The 17,435-nt window shown below is 45.2% G+C and overlaps 2 protein-coding genes across 3 annotated transcripts; one reads left to right on the top strand and one right to left on the bottom strand.

The window, feature by feature from the left end:
- Positions 1-2,339: 2,339 nt before the first annotated feature.
- Positions 2,340-10,861, bottom strand: LOC103356141 (dnaJ homolog subfamily C member 16). Of its 2 annotated transcripts, XM_008280206.1 has the most exons (15): positions 10,717-10,861; positions 10,218-10,498; positions 10,077-10,143; positions 8,160-8,484; positions 7,860-8,044; positions 7,625-7,729; positions 7,365-7,523; positions 7,116-7,246; positions 6,796-6,979; positions 5,753-5,932; positions 5,581-5,657; positions 5,373-5,453; positions 5,164-5,253; positions 4,908-5,078; positions 2,340-4,821 (listed from the first exon to the last, which is right to left on the bottom strand). In XM_008280206.1, the coding sequence occupies exons 2-15, from the start codon at positions 10,388-10,390 to the stop codon at positions 4,374-4,376; spliced, it is 2,376 nt and encodes a 791-aa protein (XP_008278428.1). In that variant the 5' UTR covers positions 10,391-10,498; positions 10,717-10,861; the 3' UTR covers positions 2,340-4,373. The 2 variants fall into 2 exon arrangements, with proteins under 2 accessions (XP_008278428.1, XP_008278427.1); XM_008280205.1 differs by having other exon boundaries at positions 10,218-10,861.
- Positions 10,862-11,159: 298 nt separating this feature from the next.
- Positions 11,160-15,552, top strand: casp9 (caspase 9, apoptosis-related cysteine peptidase). Its single transcript, XM_008280204.1, has 10 exons — positions 11,160-11,429; positions 11,510-11,711; positions 12,985-13,068; positions 13,146-13,207; positions 13,392-13,568; positions 13,647-13,736; positions 13,933-14,080; positions 14,181-14,369; positions 14,519-14,628; positions 14,717-15,552. The coding sequence occupies exons 1-10, from the start codon at positions 11,298-11,300 to the stop codon at positions 14,819-14,821; spliced, it is 1,299 nt and encodes a 432-aa protein (XP_008278426.1). The 5' UTR covers positions 11,160-11,297; the 3' UTR covers positions 14,822-15,552.
- Positions 15,553-17,435: the final 1,883 nt, after the last annotated feature.

Raw genomic sequence — 17,435 nt, 5'->3', positions numbered from 1 at the left:
GGAATCTGGTGGGAACATGGGCAGCTCTCATGACAGGTCCTCATTGAACTGTCACCACTGTCCCATAAAAATACACACAGAGTTAACTCTCATCATCATTAATCATGATAAAACAAACTCTGATAGTCTGCACATAAAGTATAACAAGAGATTTCTTATTCAGCAAATCAACAGTTGTTCAAAAACATGTCAAAATGAGACATAAAGAAAGACTGATTAGACAAAAAACAACAATAACGTAGTCAGACTTGTGTAAGTGAAGCCACATGACCAGCAGCTGTTTTGTTGAGGTAGTTTGTGTCACTGCACAGTTTATACCGGATGCTTTGTTTATTGCTGCCGTTGGAAACGTCACTGTGCTCGTACATATTTAACAGTGAGGTTCAAAACACTGACAGCACTAAACTTCTGTGTGCACGTTTTATGCTAAAAGAAACAGAATCTGTGAACATGCATTTCAGAACATCTCAGTATTAGTTTGCCTCCTTCAGCTGCATGGACTTCACCCGTTTGTTATCTCAGCACGATCTCACAACGGTCCAAAGAGCGTCTTGTCGTGTCAGATGGCTGTGGCTTTCTCAGTAGATAATGTTTAGTGCGGTCGAGGTCATGTGACTGCGTCCACTGGTCTTTCAGCTGTGAGGTGTGTTTGGGCTCACTGGTTCTGTCTGATCCTGCTTTGGATGCAGCTGATCCTGTGTTTCAGGTGTTACGGCTCCCCTGGAAACTTTCGCTCTAGCCTTAATGTGATGCTTGGAAAACATTTAAATAAAAATCTTTAAGATTTCTAGAGTTGTTCAGGAATAAATGGAACTTTATAGTTTATCTAGCTGTGCTAACAGATGCTTTGTGGCGCTGTAGAAAGAGAGCAGTAATACCAGGCTGCACTGACCCACAGTGCAGGTGATCAATAAAGTGGAAGCAGAGTGCATAGACATAATGGCTTCATGACGGAGAACATTTCCTACAGCTCAGATGTCAGAATAATGAAATTACCTCTGAAAGTACCATCATGGGCCACAAGAGGGCAGGAGTGCACCGTTCACAGTCAGTGTTGGTCAGAGGCAGCAGTAGTTTAACATGAGGGGGGAACATCCAGTTAAACTGCAGATTAAGCCTGATTTAAACCTGAATGTGTGTCCTCCAGCTAGCTACAACATTTCAGGCTATCTGGTTATCATTTGCATTTAAAGGGTCTGAAGAATCAATGATCTGCTCCTCAAGCGATCACACTCAGGGTCTGGGCCTGAAGGCTATAAAAGCCGACGTATGTCATCACTTCCTCTGTCTCTTCTGTCCACCTGGAATCTACCTTCTCTTGTGTTTGCACCTTCAGTGCCTCCACAGCACACACATGCTGCTTGCAGTGCTGATATTGCTCCATTCACGCTCCGTGTTTGCTTCTGTTTTCAGTTGATGTCTTGTACTGACTCCCTCCTTGTCACTTTCTCTGGGCCAGTTTGTCACAGTTTTTATAACAGACTAAGCCCTCAACTTTTGTCATGTACTCTTCAAAGGAGCATCAGCCACATGTCTTTGTAGAATGATTGTTTTTGTACTTGTAAGGTGTTTTCTTTTCTATCATGTGAAGCACATGTTTCTGCCCCATGGTGCTGGTCATGGCTGCCTTTATCAGGCCACTTGTTCTAACAGAAAGCCTGCGTATAAGATGTTGTCCGGTCAGTCAACCAACAACGCTGCTGACAGTTGCCCTCTCTCTGCAGGTTGAGGGTTGGAGGAAGAAAACCACGGCGTACATGTAATGTTTTATAAACACATTACAGGAATATTTGTGATGCCATCCACGTCCACCTGCTCTGACAGCATAACCCAGATTTCAGATGCTTCAGCGCTGCTGAAATCTGCTCTCACAGATGTCACTCTACATGTGTAAAGGAAAAAACAGCGACATGATGAGAGTCAGCAGCTCGATACCTGAAGGTGGCTGTTACACAATAATGTAACCCACCTACAACCCTGTTGGGGCTTCTTCACCCGGTTAAACCCGATCTGTGATCCAAGTGTCAAAGAGAAACACGTTTGTGATATTTAATAAAAGGCAGGAGGAGGAGCTGATGAACAACAAAATGGCAGAAAACTGTGAAAGCAACCAACACAGCTGTGCTTTACTTTTATATTTTGTGTGTTTTCTATCTTTTCTATGCAGAAGAAAAACCTTTGAGCAGCTTTATGCTGCAGGCCTGAGAACAAATCAGAGCAGTTTGGTCTCATGATCAGCTTATTAGTGATGGTCAAACACCTTAAACTACCAAAGGTGCCATAGACTGCCTCACTAAACAAGCTGGTAGGGATGGGAAGCTGTACAACGATTACAGTTGTGTGTAATTAATAAACATAAAGTGTTTTATTACAACCAACAAGAAGATAACGGCACTACTGGAGACCAACTCAAACATCATACAGAAGCAGACGGCATTTTTACACCAATGAAAAAAAAAAAAAAAAGGAAAAAACAAAAAGTAGTTTTTCGATAATGTATAACAATTACCTTATCTTTCTAAAGACATACTCTTCAAATTACAGGTCCTATAGATAACATGATTATGTGCAATATTTACATCACTTAGTACCAATTAAATTATACCAGTGGCATTATTATGCTCAAGATAAATAAAACTAATTAATTAACCAAGCAAGCATACACAGAGCTCCACTGTCGGGTGGCAACAAAAGTCAAGACGACAAACCGGTCGGTTGGAAAACATTCAGGAGATGAGATGGGACGACCTGTTTATGATGTGTGCTACACAGAGCTACTGGCTAACCAAGGTTTCTGAACAGACCCGAGCTACGAAAGAACTCCTGTTTATGGTGAAGTACGTTTTAAAACACAACCCCAACAGATTCCATTTAACTAACTAAATATTGTTCTTTCAATGCAACGACAGGAGAACACGGACGATGAGTTGTGATCCACAGGCTTCCAGACTGCACCCGTAGCTACACCTGATTTAAACACTGCTCCAAACGCTCTGCCTCATTTACAACGTTCTCTGGAAGTCCTGAGAGAGGAAACTTCAAACTCTGTGTGAAACCGACCCGACCGTTATGTCAAGTGATGAGGGTTGAGTCTGTGACCCTGAGACCAACAAGCAGCCCTCAGTGTGGGAGCCAACAGTGTTCAACGTCAGAGTTCTGCAGAAATGTCCTAAAGAAGAGTATTCATCACAAGCTACCTTCACTGTGGCAGGAGACCCAGAGGGACTTCTTTCTTCTCGCTCAGATGAACGTCAAGCTGAAGCCGTTCTGACACAGTGAAGGAGGTTCAGCACGTGATGCAGATTGTGCTCGACTTAGATAACAAGACTTCCAGTGAGCGTTTCAAATGTGGCGTGAACCCTGGGAGCAGTGTACCGCTGCACGTCGGAGGTGGCAGGAGCAGAATGAGCATCGGGTACAGTTTTAACCTTTAGTAGATGCCGCCTCAGCATTTCTCAATCGCAACTCACAGGCCTCCAGGTCCAGGGTGGAAGCCATCGTCATAACAACAGGATGCCATATCGCACAATAGAGTCGGCATTTAGGAGACAGTTTATAACAATAAACTGAGTTGAGATGCACAAAAAAAGGCAAAGACATTTAATGTTACTTCCATGCATCTCTATTCACAGTATTCATCAATGAAGGCTTTAGAATCCGTCCAAGCTGCTTGTTGGATCCTTGAGTTGCTTCGGAAACCCCCCGTCGACCGTTTCTGCAGCTTTCTGAAACTGACAATCCAGCATTCACAACCGTTTCTCATCAAAACGGGCCAGCTGTAAAGAGGCCAAACACTCTCTCTGGCTCTCTTTATGCAGTTTGTTTCACCGCTATCATACGCACAGCTGAGGGCGACACGACAAACGTCTTCCCCAGAAAGAGAGTCTGAAAACGTGCACCACTGTTTCCAAACCCATCTAATCGAAAATCTCCTCGTGTCGTTTCATTCTGCTGTCCAAGGGTGGCTTTTTGGATCTCATGTTTTGGGGTTCCAATGCGGTTTGGCAGCACGTCTTACAAAGTACAGATCATAAACTAAAAAAGGTTTACTTCCTGTCTGACTGATGGCCATAAAAGCAGGAGAGTACAGGCGGCCACAGTGATTTTTCTTCTCTTCACAAGGCTCTTCAGCAGCATAAATAAAAAAATGAGTAACAGCAGTTTGAAACAGCATGCCATGAACGTAAGAGGTAAGCTAAAGGACCTGCCCCACAGTCGCTGGGTTACAGCCACGTTTGGAAAACTGACCCAACTAAAACCACATCTGTGCCGATGAAATAAGTGCAAAAAAAGGCAGCTATAACTTAATGTCCATGATGGATGAAGCCATTGTAATGTGACAGTAGATAAACACTAAGTCCTTCCCCCTGTTCCTATTTAACCGGGGTGATCTTGTCCAGTCCTGGCCAGGCTGGGATGTAGTAACGAGGCAACGTGCCCTCCATCAGCCTTTCCATCCACAACCCCAGGCGGTCAAGTTTGTGGTGGATCTGCAGGGTGGATATGCTGCGGGATCGATTGGATTTGCGTGGTGGGTGGTCGTCGCGGGAGCTGGACCTGGACCTGCCTCCTGAGGTGCCCCCTTCATCCTCAGACGACTTGCTGTCAACGTCTTCCCCGGTGTAGACGGGCTTAAACAGACACAGGTACTTCTTGTGGCCGTTGAGTGCCAGCACATAGCCGGTGTAGTCTATCTTGCGGTTTCCCCCGTCGTCCTCATCGGCATCAATCTGCATGGTGTCCTGGGCGTACTCCAGCAGAGTGCTCATCCACTCGCTGTGCTTGTCAATATTCAGGAAGGAGAAATGCAGCGTCAGGCTCCTAGGAGAGTGATGACAAAGAATAAATGGGATGAAGCATCTATGACTCACACCACAGACTTATCCCACTGAGGGTGTTTAGCTTACCCTGTAAAGGAATAGACCTCTTTGGCAAACTTGCTGAGGAGGATGTTCTTGGAGGCGTCGGTGAGGACCAGCACTATGTTCATGTGTCCAGGCCTCAGCTTCACCAGGTTGCTCATGTAGGTGATGTCTGTCAGCTCCGTCACCTCCACAAAGTTCTTCTTGGGAGGCCGACTGGAACCAACAGTAAAATCACAGAGCGTAAAAACACGACGGTAAAACTTCTAAGAAAGTGTTCAAAACAAAAACGCTCTCTTACCTTGAAGTACCGCCAGAACCCGACGAGCCATTTTCTGCTTTCGTTCCATCTTTTGCTTTTGGTTTTGTCTGTTTGTCTTCACTTGAATCGCTGAAAACACAAATACATGCATATGCAGAGGGGAGAAATAGTTTTATTTGGCTTTTCTTTTCTTTTCTTTTCTTTGTATTGCGTCATGTTGTCACTTCAGGAAATGCGTATGAACCGACCTAAACGCCTGGATCACCACAGTTCCAAACAGGATGAACAGAGCAGAGAAGATGAGGGACAGAAGAGGCATCATCTCACGCCTGCAAGTGAGAAAATTAACATCTCAGCGGGGTTTCCTGCTCGAACAGCTGGAAGAAAGTCTGCTCGCTAATCAAGTAGTGCAATTTAAAACCATTAGATCTACAATCAAACTTAAGTTCTACCTACCAGTTGTTATGTAGAATATCATCAATGACTTCAGAGAGGTAATCATAAGATGCATAGATCCATCGGATTACAAACATCTACAGAAGGGGGGCGTTAACAATGCTTAGTGCCAGGACTGGTTAAGAAACTGGGTCATTAGAATAACAGCTGCACAGCTCGTTTTCAAACTCACAGACGCAAACTCGTTGTTGAGTTCGGGCAGCATGGCGTCGTGGACGAGGATGGACGGGTCCTTCTGAAGACGCTCCAGCTCCTCCAGGAGACGCTGCTTGTCTTCCTCGCTGCCGTTCCAGGCGGTAACGGGCTTGAACAACGCTTTCCCGGCAGCGTTACGCCGCTCAAGGATCACAACCTTCAAACACACACGGACACGTCTGAGCAACGGCTGGCAAAGACAACACACGACAAGCAAAACGGACAAAAACCTAAAGGTGTAAGATTTTTAAACACAGCAATCAAACAGCAGCAAACAGCGATCTGGGGAGTGTCCTTAACAGAGAATGAAACCAGTGAGTTACGACTTGGCAGTTAGTTCAGCTGCACATGCATGTTAGTGTAAATCCCTTTCTTTGAAGCTGCTGGCCCTCCTTGAGCTTATCCACAAAGTGACCTCCCAGATGGCATAAAAAAGTCACAGCGCCATCCAGCGTTCAGCTAGTGTACTGAAACCCAAAGAAAGACCTGTGGATTCTGTCGTGGATACGTCCTTTATGTTGCTGTTTTTAAGCCCTCTGTCTCTGCTCATGTCTGCCCCACTGTGGTCTTTGTGTGTCTGTTTCCCCACAGAGGTCTTCTCCAGACCAAGTCCATCCACATTGTGTGTGTTGGTCTGGTTCCACCGTACGATGAACCAGAGCAGAACAGACGTCAGCGCAGCAGAGGAGACGGGCGGACTGAAAACAGCATCACTCGAGTTGACAACAACTCACGGTGGCCAGTCAACGTGTTTCACAGAGCCGGTGTAGGACAATGTTTGTGGCTGGATTATTTGTTGTTGGCTCCCGATACGCAAATGAAAGTGAAGGGAGGGGGAAGATGTGGGTGAAGTGCCCATTTGCATTGATCAGAGATGCTGGTGCTGCACCAACAACCAGAACATTTCATCCTTTACTGGTCACAACTAAACCTTTGCAGTGCCAGTGGGGGTAAAAAAAGAAAGTGAACTCCATACACCATACACTACAGTCCCTGTGCTGCATTACTGGACTTATGTACCTGAGGTGGTGATTGTGCACTGTCCTTGTTCTGCATGAGGATATCACAAAGTGGCTGCTGCAGTCGTTGATACACATAGGCAAACCTCACAACCTCCTTAGCGTTGGTGGACGCAAATGAAAGAAACGCCTGGTTCCCAAACGAGAAGGTCTCTTCATCCCCTGTGATCAGCAGGACACAATATCTGAGAGAAGGAAAAACATTGGAGGAAATTAGACAATAAACACGACATAGCCTCTTTATATGAGATTACAAGAAAAGAATCAGCTCAGTGGGGTTTATCAGGTGTGAACAGGTGGTAGAAGTTCAGGCTCTCTTACTTCCTACGTCTGTGAAACTGTTTGACAGGACACAGCTCGTCAAAGAGCTTCTGATTGACCAGCCGCGGCGCGAGCAGAAATTTATTGTTCGCCATGAACTCATCAATAATTTGCTTCTTCATTCCTTTAGCCTGTAGAGAACAAAGTGTGAGGAGACGTTCCAGTGAACATTTGTGCAACAAGGTCACTGTAAAAATGGTGAAAATGGAATGACTTTACTTGCACAGAAGACATATAGCTCAGACTTACCTGTATAATGTCTGCCGGCTTGTCAATGTTCTCTTTGAAGACCAGCATGGTTGGAGCATACGTGTTAATATTAAACTGTTTCTGCAGATTGGCAGTCTCTGAAAGGCCCTGGTCCACATAGCCAAACTGCAAGTAGTCCTTATAAGCAAAAGCTGTCAGCTATGTAGATAGAAGGATAAAAGGTTGACCTGTTTGCATTAGTGATGAATCAGCTTTAGTGGCACCTGAGGTCCATTTCACATGAAACATGGCAAACCTACTTTGTACAGCAGAGGAACTGCAGGCACTTGGTCAAACAGGAGAACATGCGGCTTGTTGAGCTCGTGCCAACTGTTCAAGAACTGCAGGTCATTCTTGTCAGTCACCTGAGATGTGGAAAATATAAAAGGTTTGATTCATTTAAACCGACGACCTTTGGATTCATTATAAATCTGTTTTCACACATTACATAACATGCCTAATGCCACGTTTATCACATCACATGCAGATATTTACCCGCTCCACCAGTCTCTGAGGAAGAAGGTCTTCTACAAACTGTCTCAGGTGCTCCTTCGCAACAGCATAATGGAAAAACGTCACTTTTCCATTGATGACTCCAAGAATTGACGGGGTGCGGTGAGCGCCGAGGTGATTAGCTAAGCGTCGCTCATAGCCAACATCCACCACGCCGATCCCAACACCTGCACAGACAGGATGTCCAAAAACACACATCAGCCTTCAGAACTCACCCTGTTCGATTTCAGAGAGGGCAGCACTGTTGGTAGACTTTGTGTAATTCATAGGGTGGTTCCAGACCTAGACTCTCCATCTCCTGCACCACCTCCTTCCACACAGGCTCGATGTGGATGCAGCTGAAGCACCAGTCAGAGGTGATCTTTATCAGGTACGGCCGCTTGTAGCTCTCTGGCACCACGTCGTTGACATACTGGTTAAAGTGCAGCGTGTACTTGCTGTCGGCAAAGTCTCTGTGATTCTTGCTGTTGAAGGGAAAGTTGAAGAAGGACTCGTCGAAGTAAAAGCTGTCATGGCGATGGCCGTAGCGGTTATTGCCATACGGCTGTGTATCGTCAGTCTGTCCGTAACGGTCGAAGTTGGCACGTTTGTCCTCACTGGACAGGATCTAGATTTAGATTTGGGGTAGAACAAATATCAGAATGTGAGACCTACAGCATACTACAGATGTTAGTGGAAAATCACTTAAATGTCACAGTACTGCATTACTTCTACGATGAACAGTAGAGTATTTGCTCCTGTGTGAAATTAAAAACTGACAGTTTAGATTTACTATATTTAAAATGCAGGATCCACAGTAGAAACTCAACAACAGTCAGAACAACTTTCATTACCTAAAAGCTTTTATTTTTTTTAATACATTGTATGTCAACCTTATTTCTGATGAGAGACTCAATCCTCAGCATGGAGGACACCATCCATCCATCCATCCATCATCTCTACACCTTAATCCTCACTAGGGTCATGGGGGGCGGAGTCTATCCCAGCTGACTCAGGGTGAAGGCAGGTTCACCTGGACAGGTAACCAGTCTATCACAGGGCTACACTTAGAGACAGACAACCTTCTGGAGAGATATTCTGCCTTTTTTTTTCAGCTGCTCTTTGCTGAAGGGGTTGTGATGCTCTTTGTTTCTCTTTAAAATGTCCTCAAGATGTTTTATTGGATTAAAGTCATGCAACAGACTTGGCCAGGTCATAGTCTGACTTTTAACTTTGGAGACTCTTGTGTGTTTTGTATGATTATCATGCTGGAATATTCCTCTTCAGTCTTGTTTTCTGGTATATCCACAGCCACTGATCAAATGTCATCTATTCAACACCTTTTGCAGTCATGCAGCCCCATATCATTAGCTGCTAACCTCCCAGGACTATACATTCACTGTGGATGTCCTAACGAGGCTCTCATCTCACCCCAGAACATGTAACATTCATCAGACTTCTTCTTTTTTCTTGACACTAACCATAGAGGCTGACGTTGTGTACGGTCCTTCACACTGTCTGAGCTGTTACAGAACCACTGATTTCCATTCAGAAGACTTGGATGTGACAGTTCTGTAGCACCTGCCCACCTGTCCTACAGAGGTAGACTGTGCAGGTAGTGGCATTATTTTAGGTGGACCACCACTGTAGCTCTGATTAGCGGTACTATGACTTGTTCTATACCTCCTGATTACTGCTTCGACTTTAGAATAACTTTTGCTTGGTCACAGATGTGCCTGTATTGTTTTTTCATCTCTGTGAAACCACATATAGTCTCATTTTTAATTCTCTAACATTTCCTGTCCATGTAAAGCTATGATGCAGACATGCAGACTGACGCAGCCCATAATCCAAAACAGCTCATTTGAAAACCACGTCCATGCCAGTAGACTAAATGGAAATCACAGGTCAGCTCAGTGTGCTGTCAGTGATCATAGGTTTGTACCAGTGACTCCAGGTCTACTCACTCTTGCTGCACTGACTTTCTAATCTGTGGCCTGTATTTTCAGCGCAGTCTTTCTAAAGTGTTTGTTTGTGATTGTTCGTTAGAGGAAACACTCTGCTTACCAACCTAGAAATAATACAGTTACTGGGAGGTGATTCAAGTGTGCACTCATTTACACTGACTGCTGTACGACACGCTTCCATCCACCTGTTCCACATGATACCACATGTTTTAAATCACATACATCCTCTGCAATGTATATAAAAATGACTCACCTCATAAGATTTAGTGATCTTGATGAACATGTCTTCAGCGCCTGGATTTTTGTTTTTGTCGGGATGCCTTCAGAAGGAAGATCCTCATTAGTTAGAAATCAGGCTTATCACATCAAGCTGGTGTCATGTGAATATACTCACCACTCTTTCGCGAGACGCTTGTAGACCTTCTTGATCTCTGCCTGGCTCGCACTCCTGGTCACTCCCAGGATCTTGTATGGGTCCATCTCAGGCCCGGCATGGGTCGGTCCTGCCAGCAGCACATAGAGGAGCACCACTGCAGCCAGCGGCAGAGACATCTTTGACCCTGCCATCACAGCTACCTTCAACACATGACAACACGCATGAAGGCACAGTGAGGGCCTCCAGACGTCTGTAAAGCTGGATTTGTGGCAGCTTCTCCCTCCGTGGCGGTGCTAGCCCTGCAGTGATGGGAGGCGGTGGTGAGCTAGGGATGCTACATATGCTGGAAATGGCATCACAGCATGCTAACTGCAGAAGCTAGGTACCACAGAGCAGCAGACCGGGACCGTGGCATTAACGGTGATGATGATAAACGCGGTGTTATCTCTGCTGGGCTGGTGGCGCTGCTGCGGTGGCCACAGCTGTCTCACCGCCACAGCTCCACGCTCACAGTCACCTGAAGCAAGACGCTCAGCCGCTACTACGCCACATATTTGGGGGAAGCGTTACTCTTCTCCGGCTCCTCGTCGCCGCTTAAGCTGATGTGGAAACGACAGCAAAATGTGAAGGGTGTGTTCAGCAGCAGCATCCCACAGCTCCTCCGGGGCAGGCTGACAACCTGCTGCCGCGGAGCAGGAGTAAAGGGGGAGGCGCCCCGTGCTGAAAGTCATTTCGGGAGATTGAGTATTATGTGACAGCTTCGTTTTTCGTTTTCTTTTTCGTGCGTTTGGTTTCGTGTTTGTCCAGCCGCGGCTTCTTACGGTGAGCGTGCTCGTCGCCCGCGAGCCGCGTGACAGCGACGCGCAGTGCACTAAATCGAACGCACCCTGTTTTTCTCTGGCCGGACCAATCAGAGGCGGCGCTGATGTAAATACGGAAATGCCTGGTGCAACCTGACAACAACACACCTAATGACGGAACAAGGTTTCGCTTCACCTTTACAGAGAGGAAGGAGCAGATTTTAGGACCCTGTTGTCAACAGACTTTGTTATTCAGACCCTTTCGTGATATTTCCGGTTCCTTTTCTCTGAATGGAGGATGGAGGAACGACACAAAAGGATCCTTCAGAGCAACAGGAGCGTTCTGATGGGAGGCTTGGATCCGTCCAAACTCTATGACGGCCTCCTTGAAAAGAGAGTTTTCACCCAAGACATGATCGATGAGATAAAGGTAAGCCACCACACCGAGATTTATTTAAAGTTGGGAGGATCAAAGAAAACATACTCACCTGTGACTGTGCCTCCTGTCAGAACTCCGGGACCAGACGAGACCAGGCCAGACAGTTAGTCCGGGACCTGGAAACCCGCGGGAGTCGGGCCTTCCCATTATTCCTGCAGTGCCTTCATGAGACTGGTCAGCAGAGTTTGGCTGAGATCCTACAGAATGGAGCTCCAGCAGCTCAGCTCCAGCCCAGTCCGGCTGCCCGCCCTGCTGTCCGGCCGCTGCCGCTCTGTGAGTGTTTATGTGGATCTGATGAATGTCACCAGTGTCCTACACACAGGCCAGTCCGTCCTGTTATAGGTCCTGTAATATGCAGGGATGAAGGAGGTATTTACATCCTTTGTTTAACCCTCCTGTTATCTTTGGGGTCAGTTTAATGTTGAAATCTCTAAATAAGTCATTTACTTTTTTATTTTTTTTAACCAGTTTTATTTAAAGGGCTGTTTACACGTAAACTTGGGAATCAATTTTAATTATGAAGTTTTCTCGAGGTTTAAATTTGTAAATTTAAAGGCCATAAGAGGGTAAAAGTATGAATGATGCACAGTAAAAGTACTCAGTTACAAAGAAAGGACCTGCACTGGAAGTACTGCTCCAGTAAATGTATGTCAGTATTTTTTTGTTTTTTTAAAGTATTTAAAATAAAAGTACTCAATGCACAACAAAGTCCACTGTGGCTGTTAAACTACTAGATCTTGTATCAATAAGTGATTATGCATTATGTAAAAGCAGACTTTTACTGGGGCTGCAGGTGGTTCAGTGGTTAGCACCGTCGCCTCGAGAAGATCACCGGTTCTCGTCCCGGTGAGGACACACGGGATCTTCCTGCGTGGAGTCTCCATGTTCTCCCCGTGCAGCGTGGGTTCTCTCCGGGTTCTCCGGCTTCCTCCCACAGTCCAGAAACATGCTGAGGTTAATTGGTGATTGTAAATTGTCCGTAGGTGTGAATGTGAGTGTGCTTGGTTGTCTGTCTCTAATTGTAGCCCTGTGATAGACTGGTTACCTGTCCAGGTGAACCTCCCTTCACCCTGAGTCAGCTGGGATAGGCTCCGCCCCCATGACCCCAGTGAGGATGAAGGTGTAGAGATGATGGATGGAGACTTTTACTGTTGTCGTAGATTAAGCTCACTGCAACTACTTTTTTTCATTTACTTACTGATATTCTGTCAACTGACCAGTTGATTAACTGGCTAATTGTTTCATCTGTACTTGCTGTTGGGTAGTTTGATATATAACAATACACCACCTTTTCCCCTTTGTATATTTTCTGTGTGAAAAAGCTTAATGTGTGAAGTGAGTAGAGCTACAAAAGTAGAAGATTTCCCTCTGAGATGTGGTGAAGTAGAAATAGATAGTGACATGAACATGACTCGAGTAAAGTACCTCACATTTGTAGTTAAGTACAGTACTTGAGTAGATGTGATTCTTTACATTCCATGTCTGATACTATGAGCACTTTGGTGTAATTTATTGTGTGTGTATTCTCTCTTTGTGTCTTGAACAGCTTCTCCAATGGACGCTGACAAGCTGAGCAGAGAGACTGTCCCTGTCTGTCCAGTACAGCAGCCCAGTACCACTCCCAGTCCATGTGAGCTTTGCAATGCATTTAAATATTAATTAGTTAAGTTGTTTTATGCCTAACATTTATTGATGCTTATGCCACAGCACCTGAGAAGGATAGCCCAAGACCAAGGCCACAAGGCAGACCCAGGCGGGATAGTATCCAAGTAAGCACCGAGAATTTGTCGGCCACGTTACAGCCAGCGTTGCTTTTAGCCAGAGTGTCAAAGCTCAATCTCATCCCCATTCCACTTTTTCTGCTTCCTTTTACTGTGTGTGTGTGTGTGTGTCTGTGTGTGTGTGTGTGTGTGTGTGTGTGTGTGTGTGTGTGTGTGTGTGTGTGTGTATCAGAGCTATAAAATGGATGCCAGCCCATGTGGTCTTTGCCTCATTATAAACAACATGGAGTTTGAGCCTCAGACCGAGCTGAGCAATCGCAAAGGGTCCAACATAGACTGTGACAAGCTGGAGAGCAGGTTCAAGGCGCTCAACTTCACCGTGGAGGTCAAGACCAACCTGAAGCAGAGAGTAAGGATCATTTGTTCTGCTGCCGTGTCTGATGCTGTACGTCATGCTGCAACGCTAACGGTTGTCTGTACGTTTCAGCAAATCAAACACGCGCTGTCGGCTTTGTGTAAGAAGGACCACTCTCAGTATGACTGCTGTGTGGTGATCATGCTGTCCCACGGCACTGAGGTAAGATGTGCCCTCTGCAATAAAAGTCGTGACCTCACCTTCACATTAATAGAGCCCCAGCCTCTGGACTTATGTGTGGTTTAATATTGCATCCATTGATACTTACTGAAATCCTACCAGATGCTTTTCTCTGATCTACTCAAGCTTTGATGCAGATGACATCTGAAACAATGTATGCTCATATTTGGTCTTGTAGGTGAGTCACAACCGCTTCCCCGGTGCTGTTTACGGCGTGGACGGACAGCACATCCCAGTCCAGCTCATTACAAATTACCTCAATGGCCAGCATTGTCCTTCTCTACAAGGCAAACCTAAACTCTTCTTCATCCAGGCCTGTGGAGGAGGTAGCTAGCACTGCACTCAAACAACTCGAATCACTGTGTCTGAAGGTGTGAAATGCATTTTAAGTGCTCTAATAGGAAAGGATTTGTTTTTGTCCTTGAGATGAAAAAGACACAGGCTTTGAGGTGTCGCCCGATGAGGCTGCACCGTCCATCGGCGGAGAAGACGACCAGACAGACGCCATTCCGACGTCGTCCAGCAGCGACTCTCTGAGCACGTCTGATGAAGTGGACGCCCGAGCCACTCTGCCCACCCCGAGCGACATCCTGGTGTCCTACTCCACCTTCCCTGGTGTGTGTGTGTGACTGAATGCACGTGTTGCATTCACGCATATTTGTTTATAGTGATTAATAACACGGTCTGTCAGGTCCAAGTCAGAACTTCTGACAGACTTGCCTTGCTGGGTATGCGTCCCTAAAGCCTCTTTGTGACGAACACAGGTTACGTTTCCTGGAGAGACACCCAGGCGGGCTCCTGGTACGTGGAGACACTGGACCGTATTCTGGAAGAAAACGCCAACACCGATGACCTGGTGACGATGCTGATGATGGTGAGCTTCTTTTATTATACTGGCAAAAGTATGTGAGGCTCTATCTGACGCAGAGATGCAGCTGAATATTGACTGTGCTCATTTCCAGGTGAACCACGAAGTCTCTCAAAACTCTGCAAAAGGGCTCTACAAGCAAATGCCTGGTTCCTTTAACTTCCTCCGCAAACTCCTCTACTTTCAAACCCAGAGATAGAGGAAAAGTTCCACTCTCAGGGACTGCTGGTCTGATTTGTTGCCAGAAAGCATTACTTTAATATGTTGGCATTACGTCTGAACAGAGCTGTACGATTCTGACTGTGTTGTAGCTGTGATTGTGTTTACTGATCATGTCTATCGTGTTTTTCTAAATGATCTTTTTGGGGGTATCGGTGACTTCTGGAACCAAAATATTTCTTTACTGTGAAACTTTTGTTCAGGTTGGTTTTTTATGGACACGCTGTAGAAAGACTCTACTGCTGTGCACGAGCACTTACACGATTAAGACGAGGCCGTGATGTTTAATCTGTGCTCTGCACTGAATTTAAAAAGTCTGTATACTTTGATATCAGGTTTGTTTACCACAGTGATCATGTCTAAAATTGTATATTGTAAAAAAACAGCCGTAAAGGCAAAGAGAAGCCTTCTACTGACTAGACATGAGCCACAGGACCTGGACGTCCTTCCACTTCTTCCTTTAAATATGTTTTAGGAGAGAAAGAGTAAACCTCTCCTGACAGCAGGAACATTTCATATTCTTCAACTGCTCTGTTGTGCATTTACTGTCATGTGAACAAATAATGGTAATCGTTGACCTTATTGACATAAGCAAATGTTTATTTCATTAGGAACAGCGCCTACAGCAACAGGCGGTACATGTACACTCAGACAAATGACACATTTTAATTTTTATCTATGTTTTTATAATAAACGAGCAGATCAGTCACATTTATTGTACCTCCAAATCCATCAAATTCAAATCAGTGGGTTCTAAGGAGCTCTGTAAGGCCCTTAGAAAAATGGTTGTGGATGCCCATGTCTTTGGCAAAGAAAACAAACTAAATCATGGCACTGTGAGGAACATCATCTTCAAATGGCATTCATTTCTAACACCTTTCAGTTTGTGTAGGACTGGCTGGTCCAGTTCATTCAGCCCAGGAGCAGACGCTTTACACGCCCCAGAACGTGATCCTGCCTCTGGGAGCGGACAGCGATTAACTCATCCATGACTTTCACTCATATTAAGGAGAGCTTGAAGAGAACGTGAAGCCGTCTGTCAGAAAGTCTAAACAAACTGGAAGTGGAGCTTCAACAGTGTAATGATCCCACCACACCAGCAAATCCAGAGAAGAAATGGAGGCTTATGAAGTTCAGCATCTTGCAAATGAATGCGTTTTGCAGGAATAGTGGTCAAAAGTGTCAGTAGGTTCATGTCAGAGGCTGAACACCTGTAAGAAGGTATTTCTGCTTTAAGGGGGCTACAATGGCTTCTCAGGGGACTTACTTTTCCTGCAGAGGAATATCACATCTATTGATATTTATGTTCAATAAATCATTTTGAAAATCCGTTTTCCTTGTGGTGCTGTTCAAGTACATCAAATGTATTTAGTTACTAATTAAGTGTTTGCTTGTCCACATGTGTCAAAAGTAAAAACAATCCCAGGACTGTATACAGCAGTAGGTAGTCCACACCGTGTGCTCCCTGTAGTGACTGTATGAGTCTGGTACAGAGTCTAAGCTTCAACCATCATATGCTTCACCAGCATCTGCACATCAATCAGCAGGAGATGGTGTCTTATCCCCTCCACTGCCACCAGGGGTCTCCATAGAACTAGAATTGGTTCCATTTTTTTAGCGCTACCTCAACATACAAACATTAGCTTCTTAAACTTCAGATTCTTCACTAAAACAAACCGCTGGATATAAACTCAGATGATTCTTTAGCGATTGTGGCTCCCTGGTAGCTCCATGAAACATCTCTTTGGAAGTGAGATGCTTCACTAATTCCTCCATCAGCTACACTCTTAATAAGTCTTTCACTGATTCAGCCAGTGCTGGCACGTTACCAGGTCTGTAGATGAATGGAAACTTGAACCACGAAATAAATGTAAAATAACATAGAGCTTCTAAATGAAGTAGATTTTTGGAGCTTATTTGTCGTCATGCCAGTGAAGAACGATGTCTGTCGGTCACCCAACTGGTCAGATATCTCAGCAGCTGATCTGGTGGATTGTCATGAACGTTGGAGCAGGGCTTCATGTATGTGACTGACTTGTGAAGACACTCACAGACAGGCTGACCCTGTTTATTTGCTGCTGCCTGGTCTCTGTGTATCTCAGCTTTCTAGGGATTATGTCCAACTCACTGCCCAGGACGTGTCACTGTGTACTTTATAGTCTGGTTTCTTGGACTTTATTAAGTCTAACTAGTCAAAAGCAGTGGAGATGTTTTATTTAAACAGCAGTACCGGGTAAACTCATCCATATAGCTACTCTACTGGGCTCTGAACTTGTTTGAGTGGCCTTCTCATGTTTTACTCCTGGATTAACCTTCAGAGCACACTGCAGCTTTATGAGTGTTTCCACAGTAGAGTTCAGCACTCCATTCCAATTAAAGGATGTGTAACTGAAATGTCCAGTTACTGCTTTTGTTTGAGTGTATCTTGCTTCCCTGATTATTCTTCTGAATACATGCGTGATCACTGACACAAACCTGAGTTCACCTGTGACTTCCAGTGAGCCTCAACGTGGTTATAAAATGAGACGTGAACAACAATACTTTGTCAGTTCCTACAGTGAGGATGAGTCATGGTGCCACTATGTTTAGTTCCA

Source organism: Stegastes partitus, unplaced genomic scaffold (assembly GCF_000690725.1).
Source record: "Stegastes partitus isolate 25-593 unplaced genomic scaffold, Stegastes_partitus-1.0.2 Scaffold185, whole genome shotgun sequence".
Classification (NCBI taxonomy): domain Eukaryota; kingdom Metazoa; phylum Chordata; class Actinopteri; family Pomacentridae; genus Stegastes; species Stegastes partitus.
The sequence above is the reverse complement of the archived record's forward strand: the minus strand, read 5'-3'. Positions and strand labels throughout refer to the sequence as shown.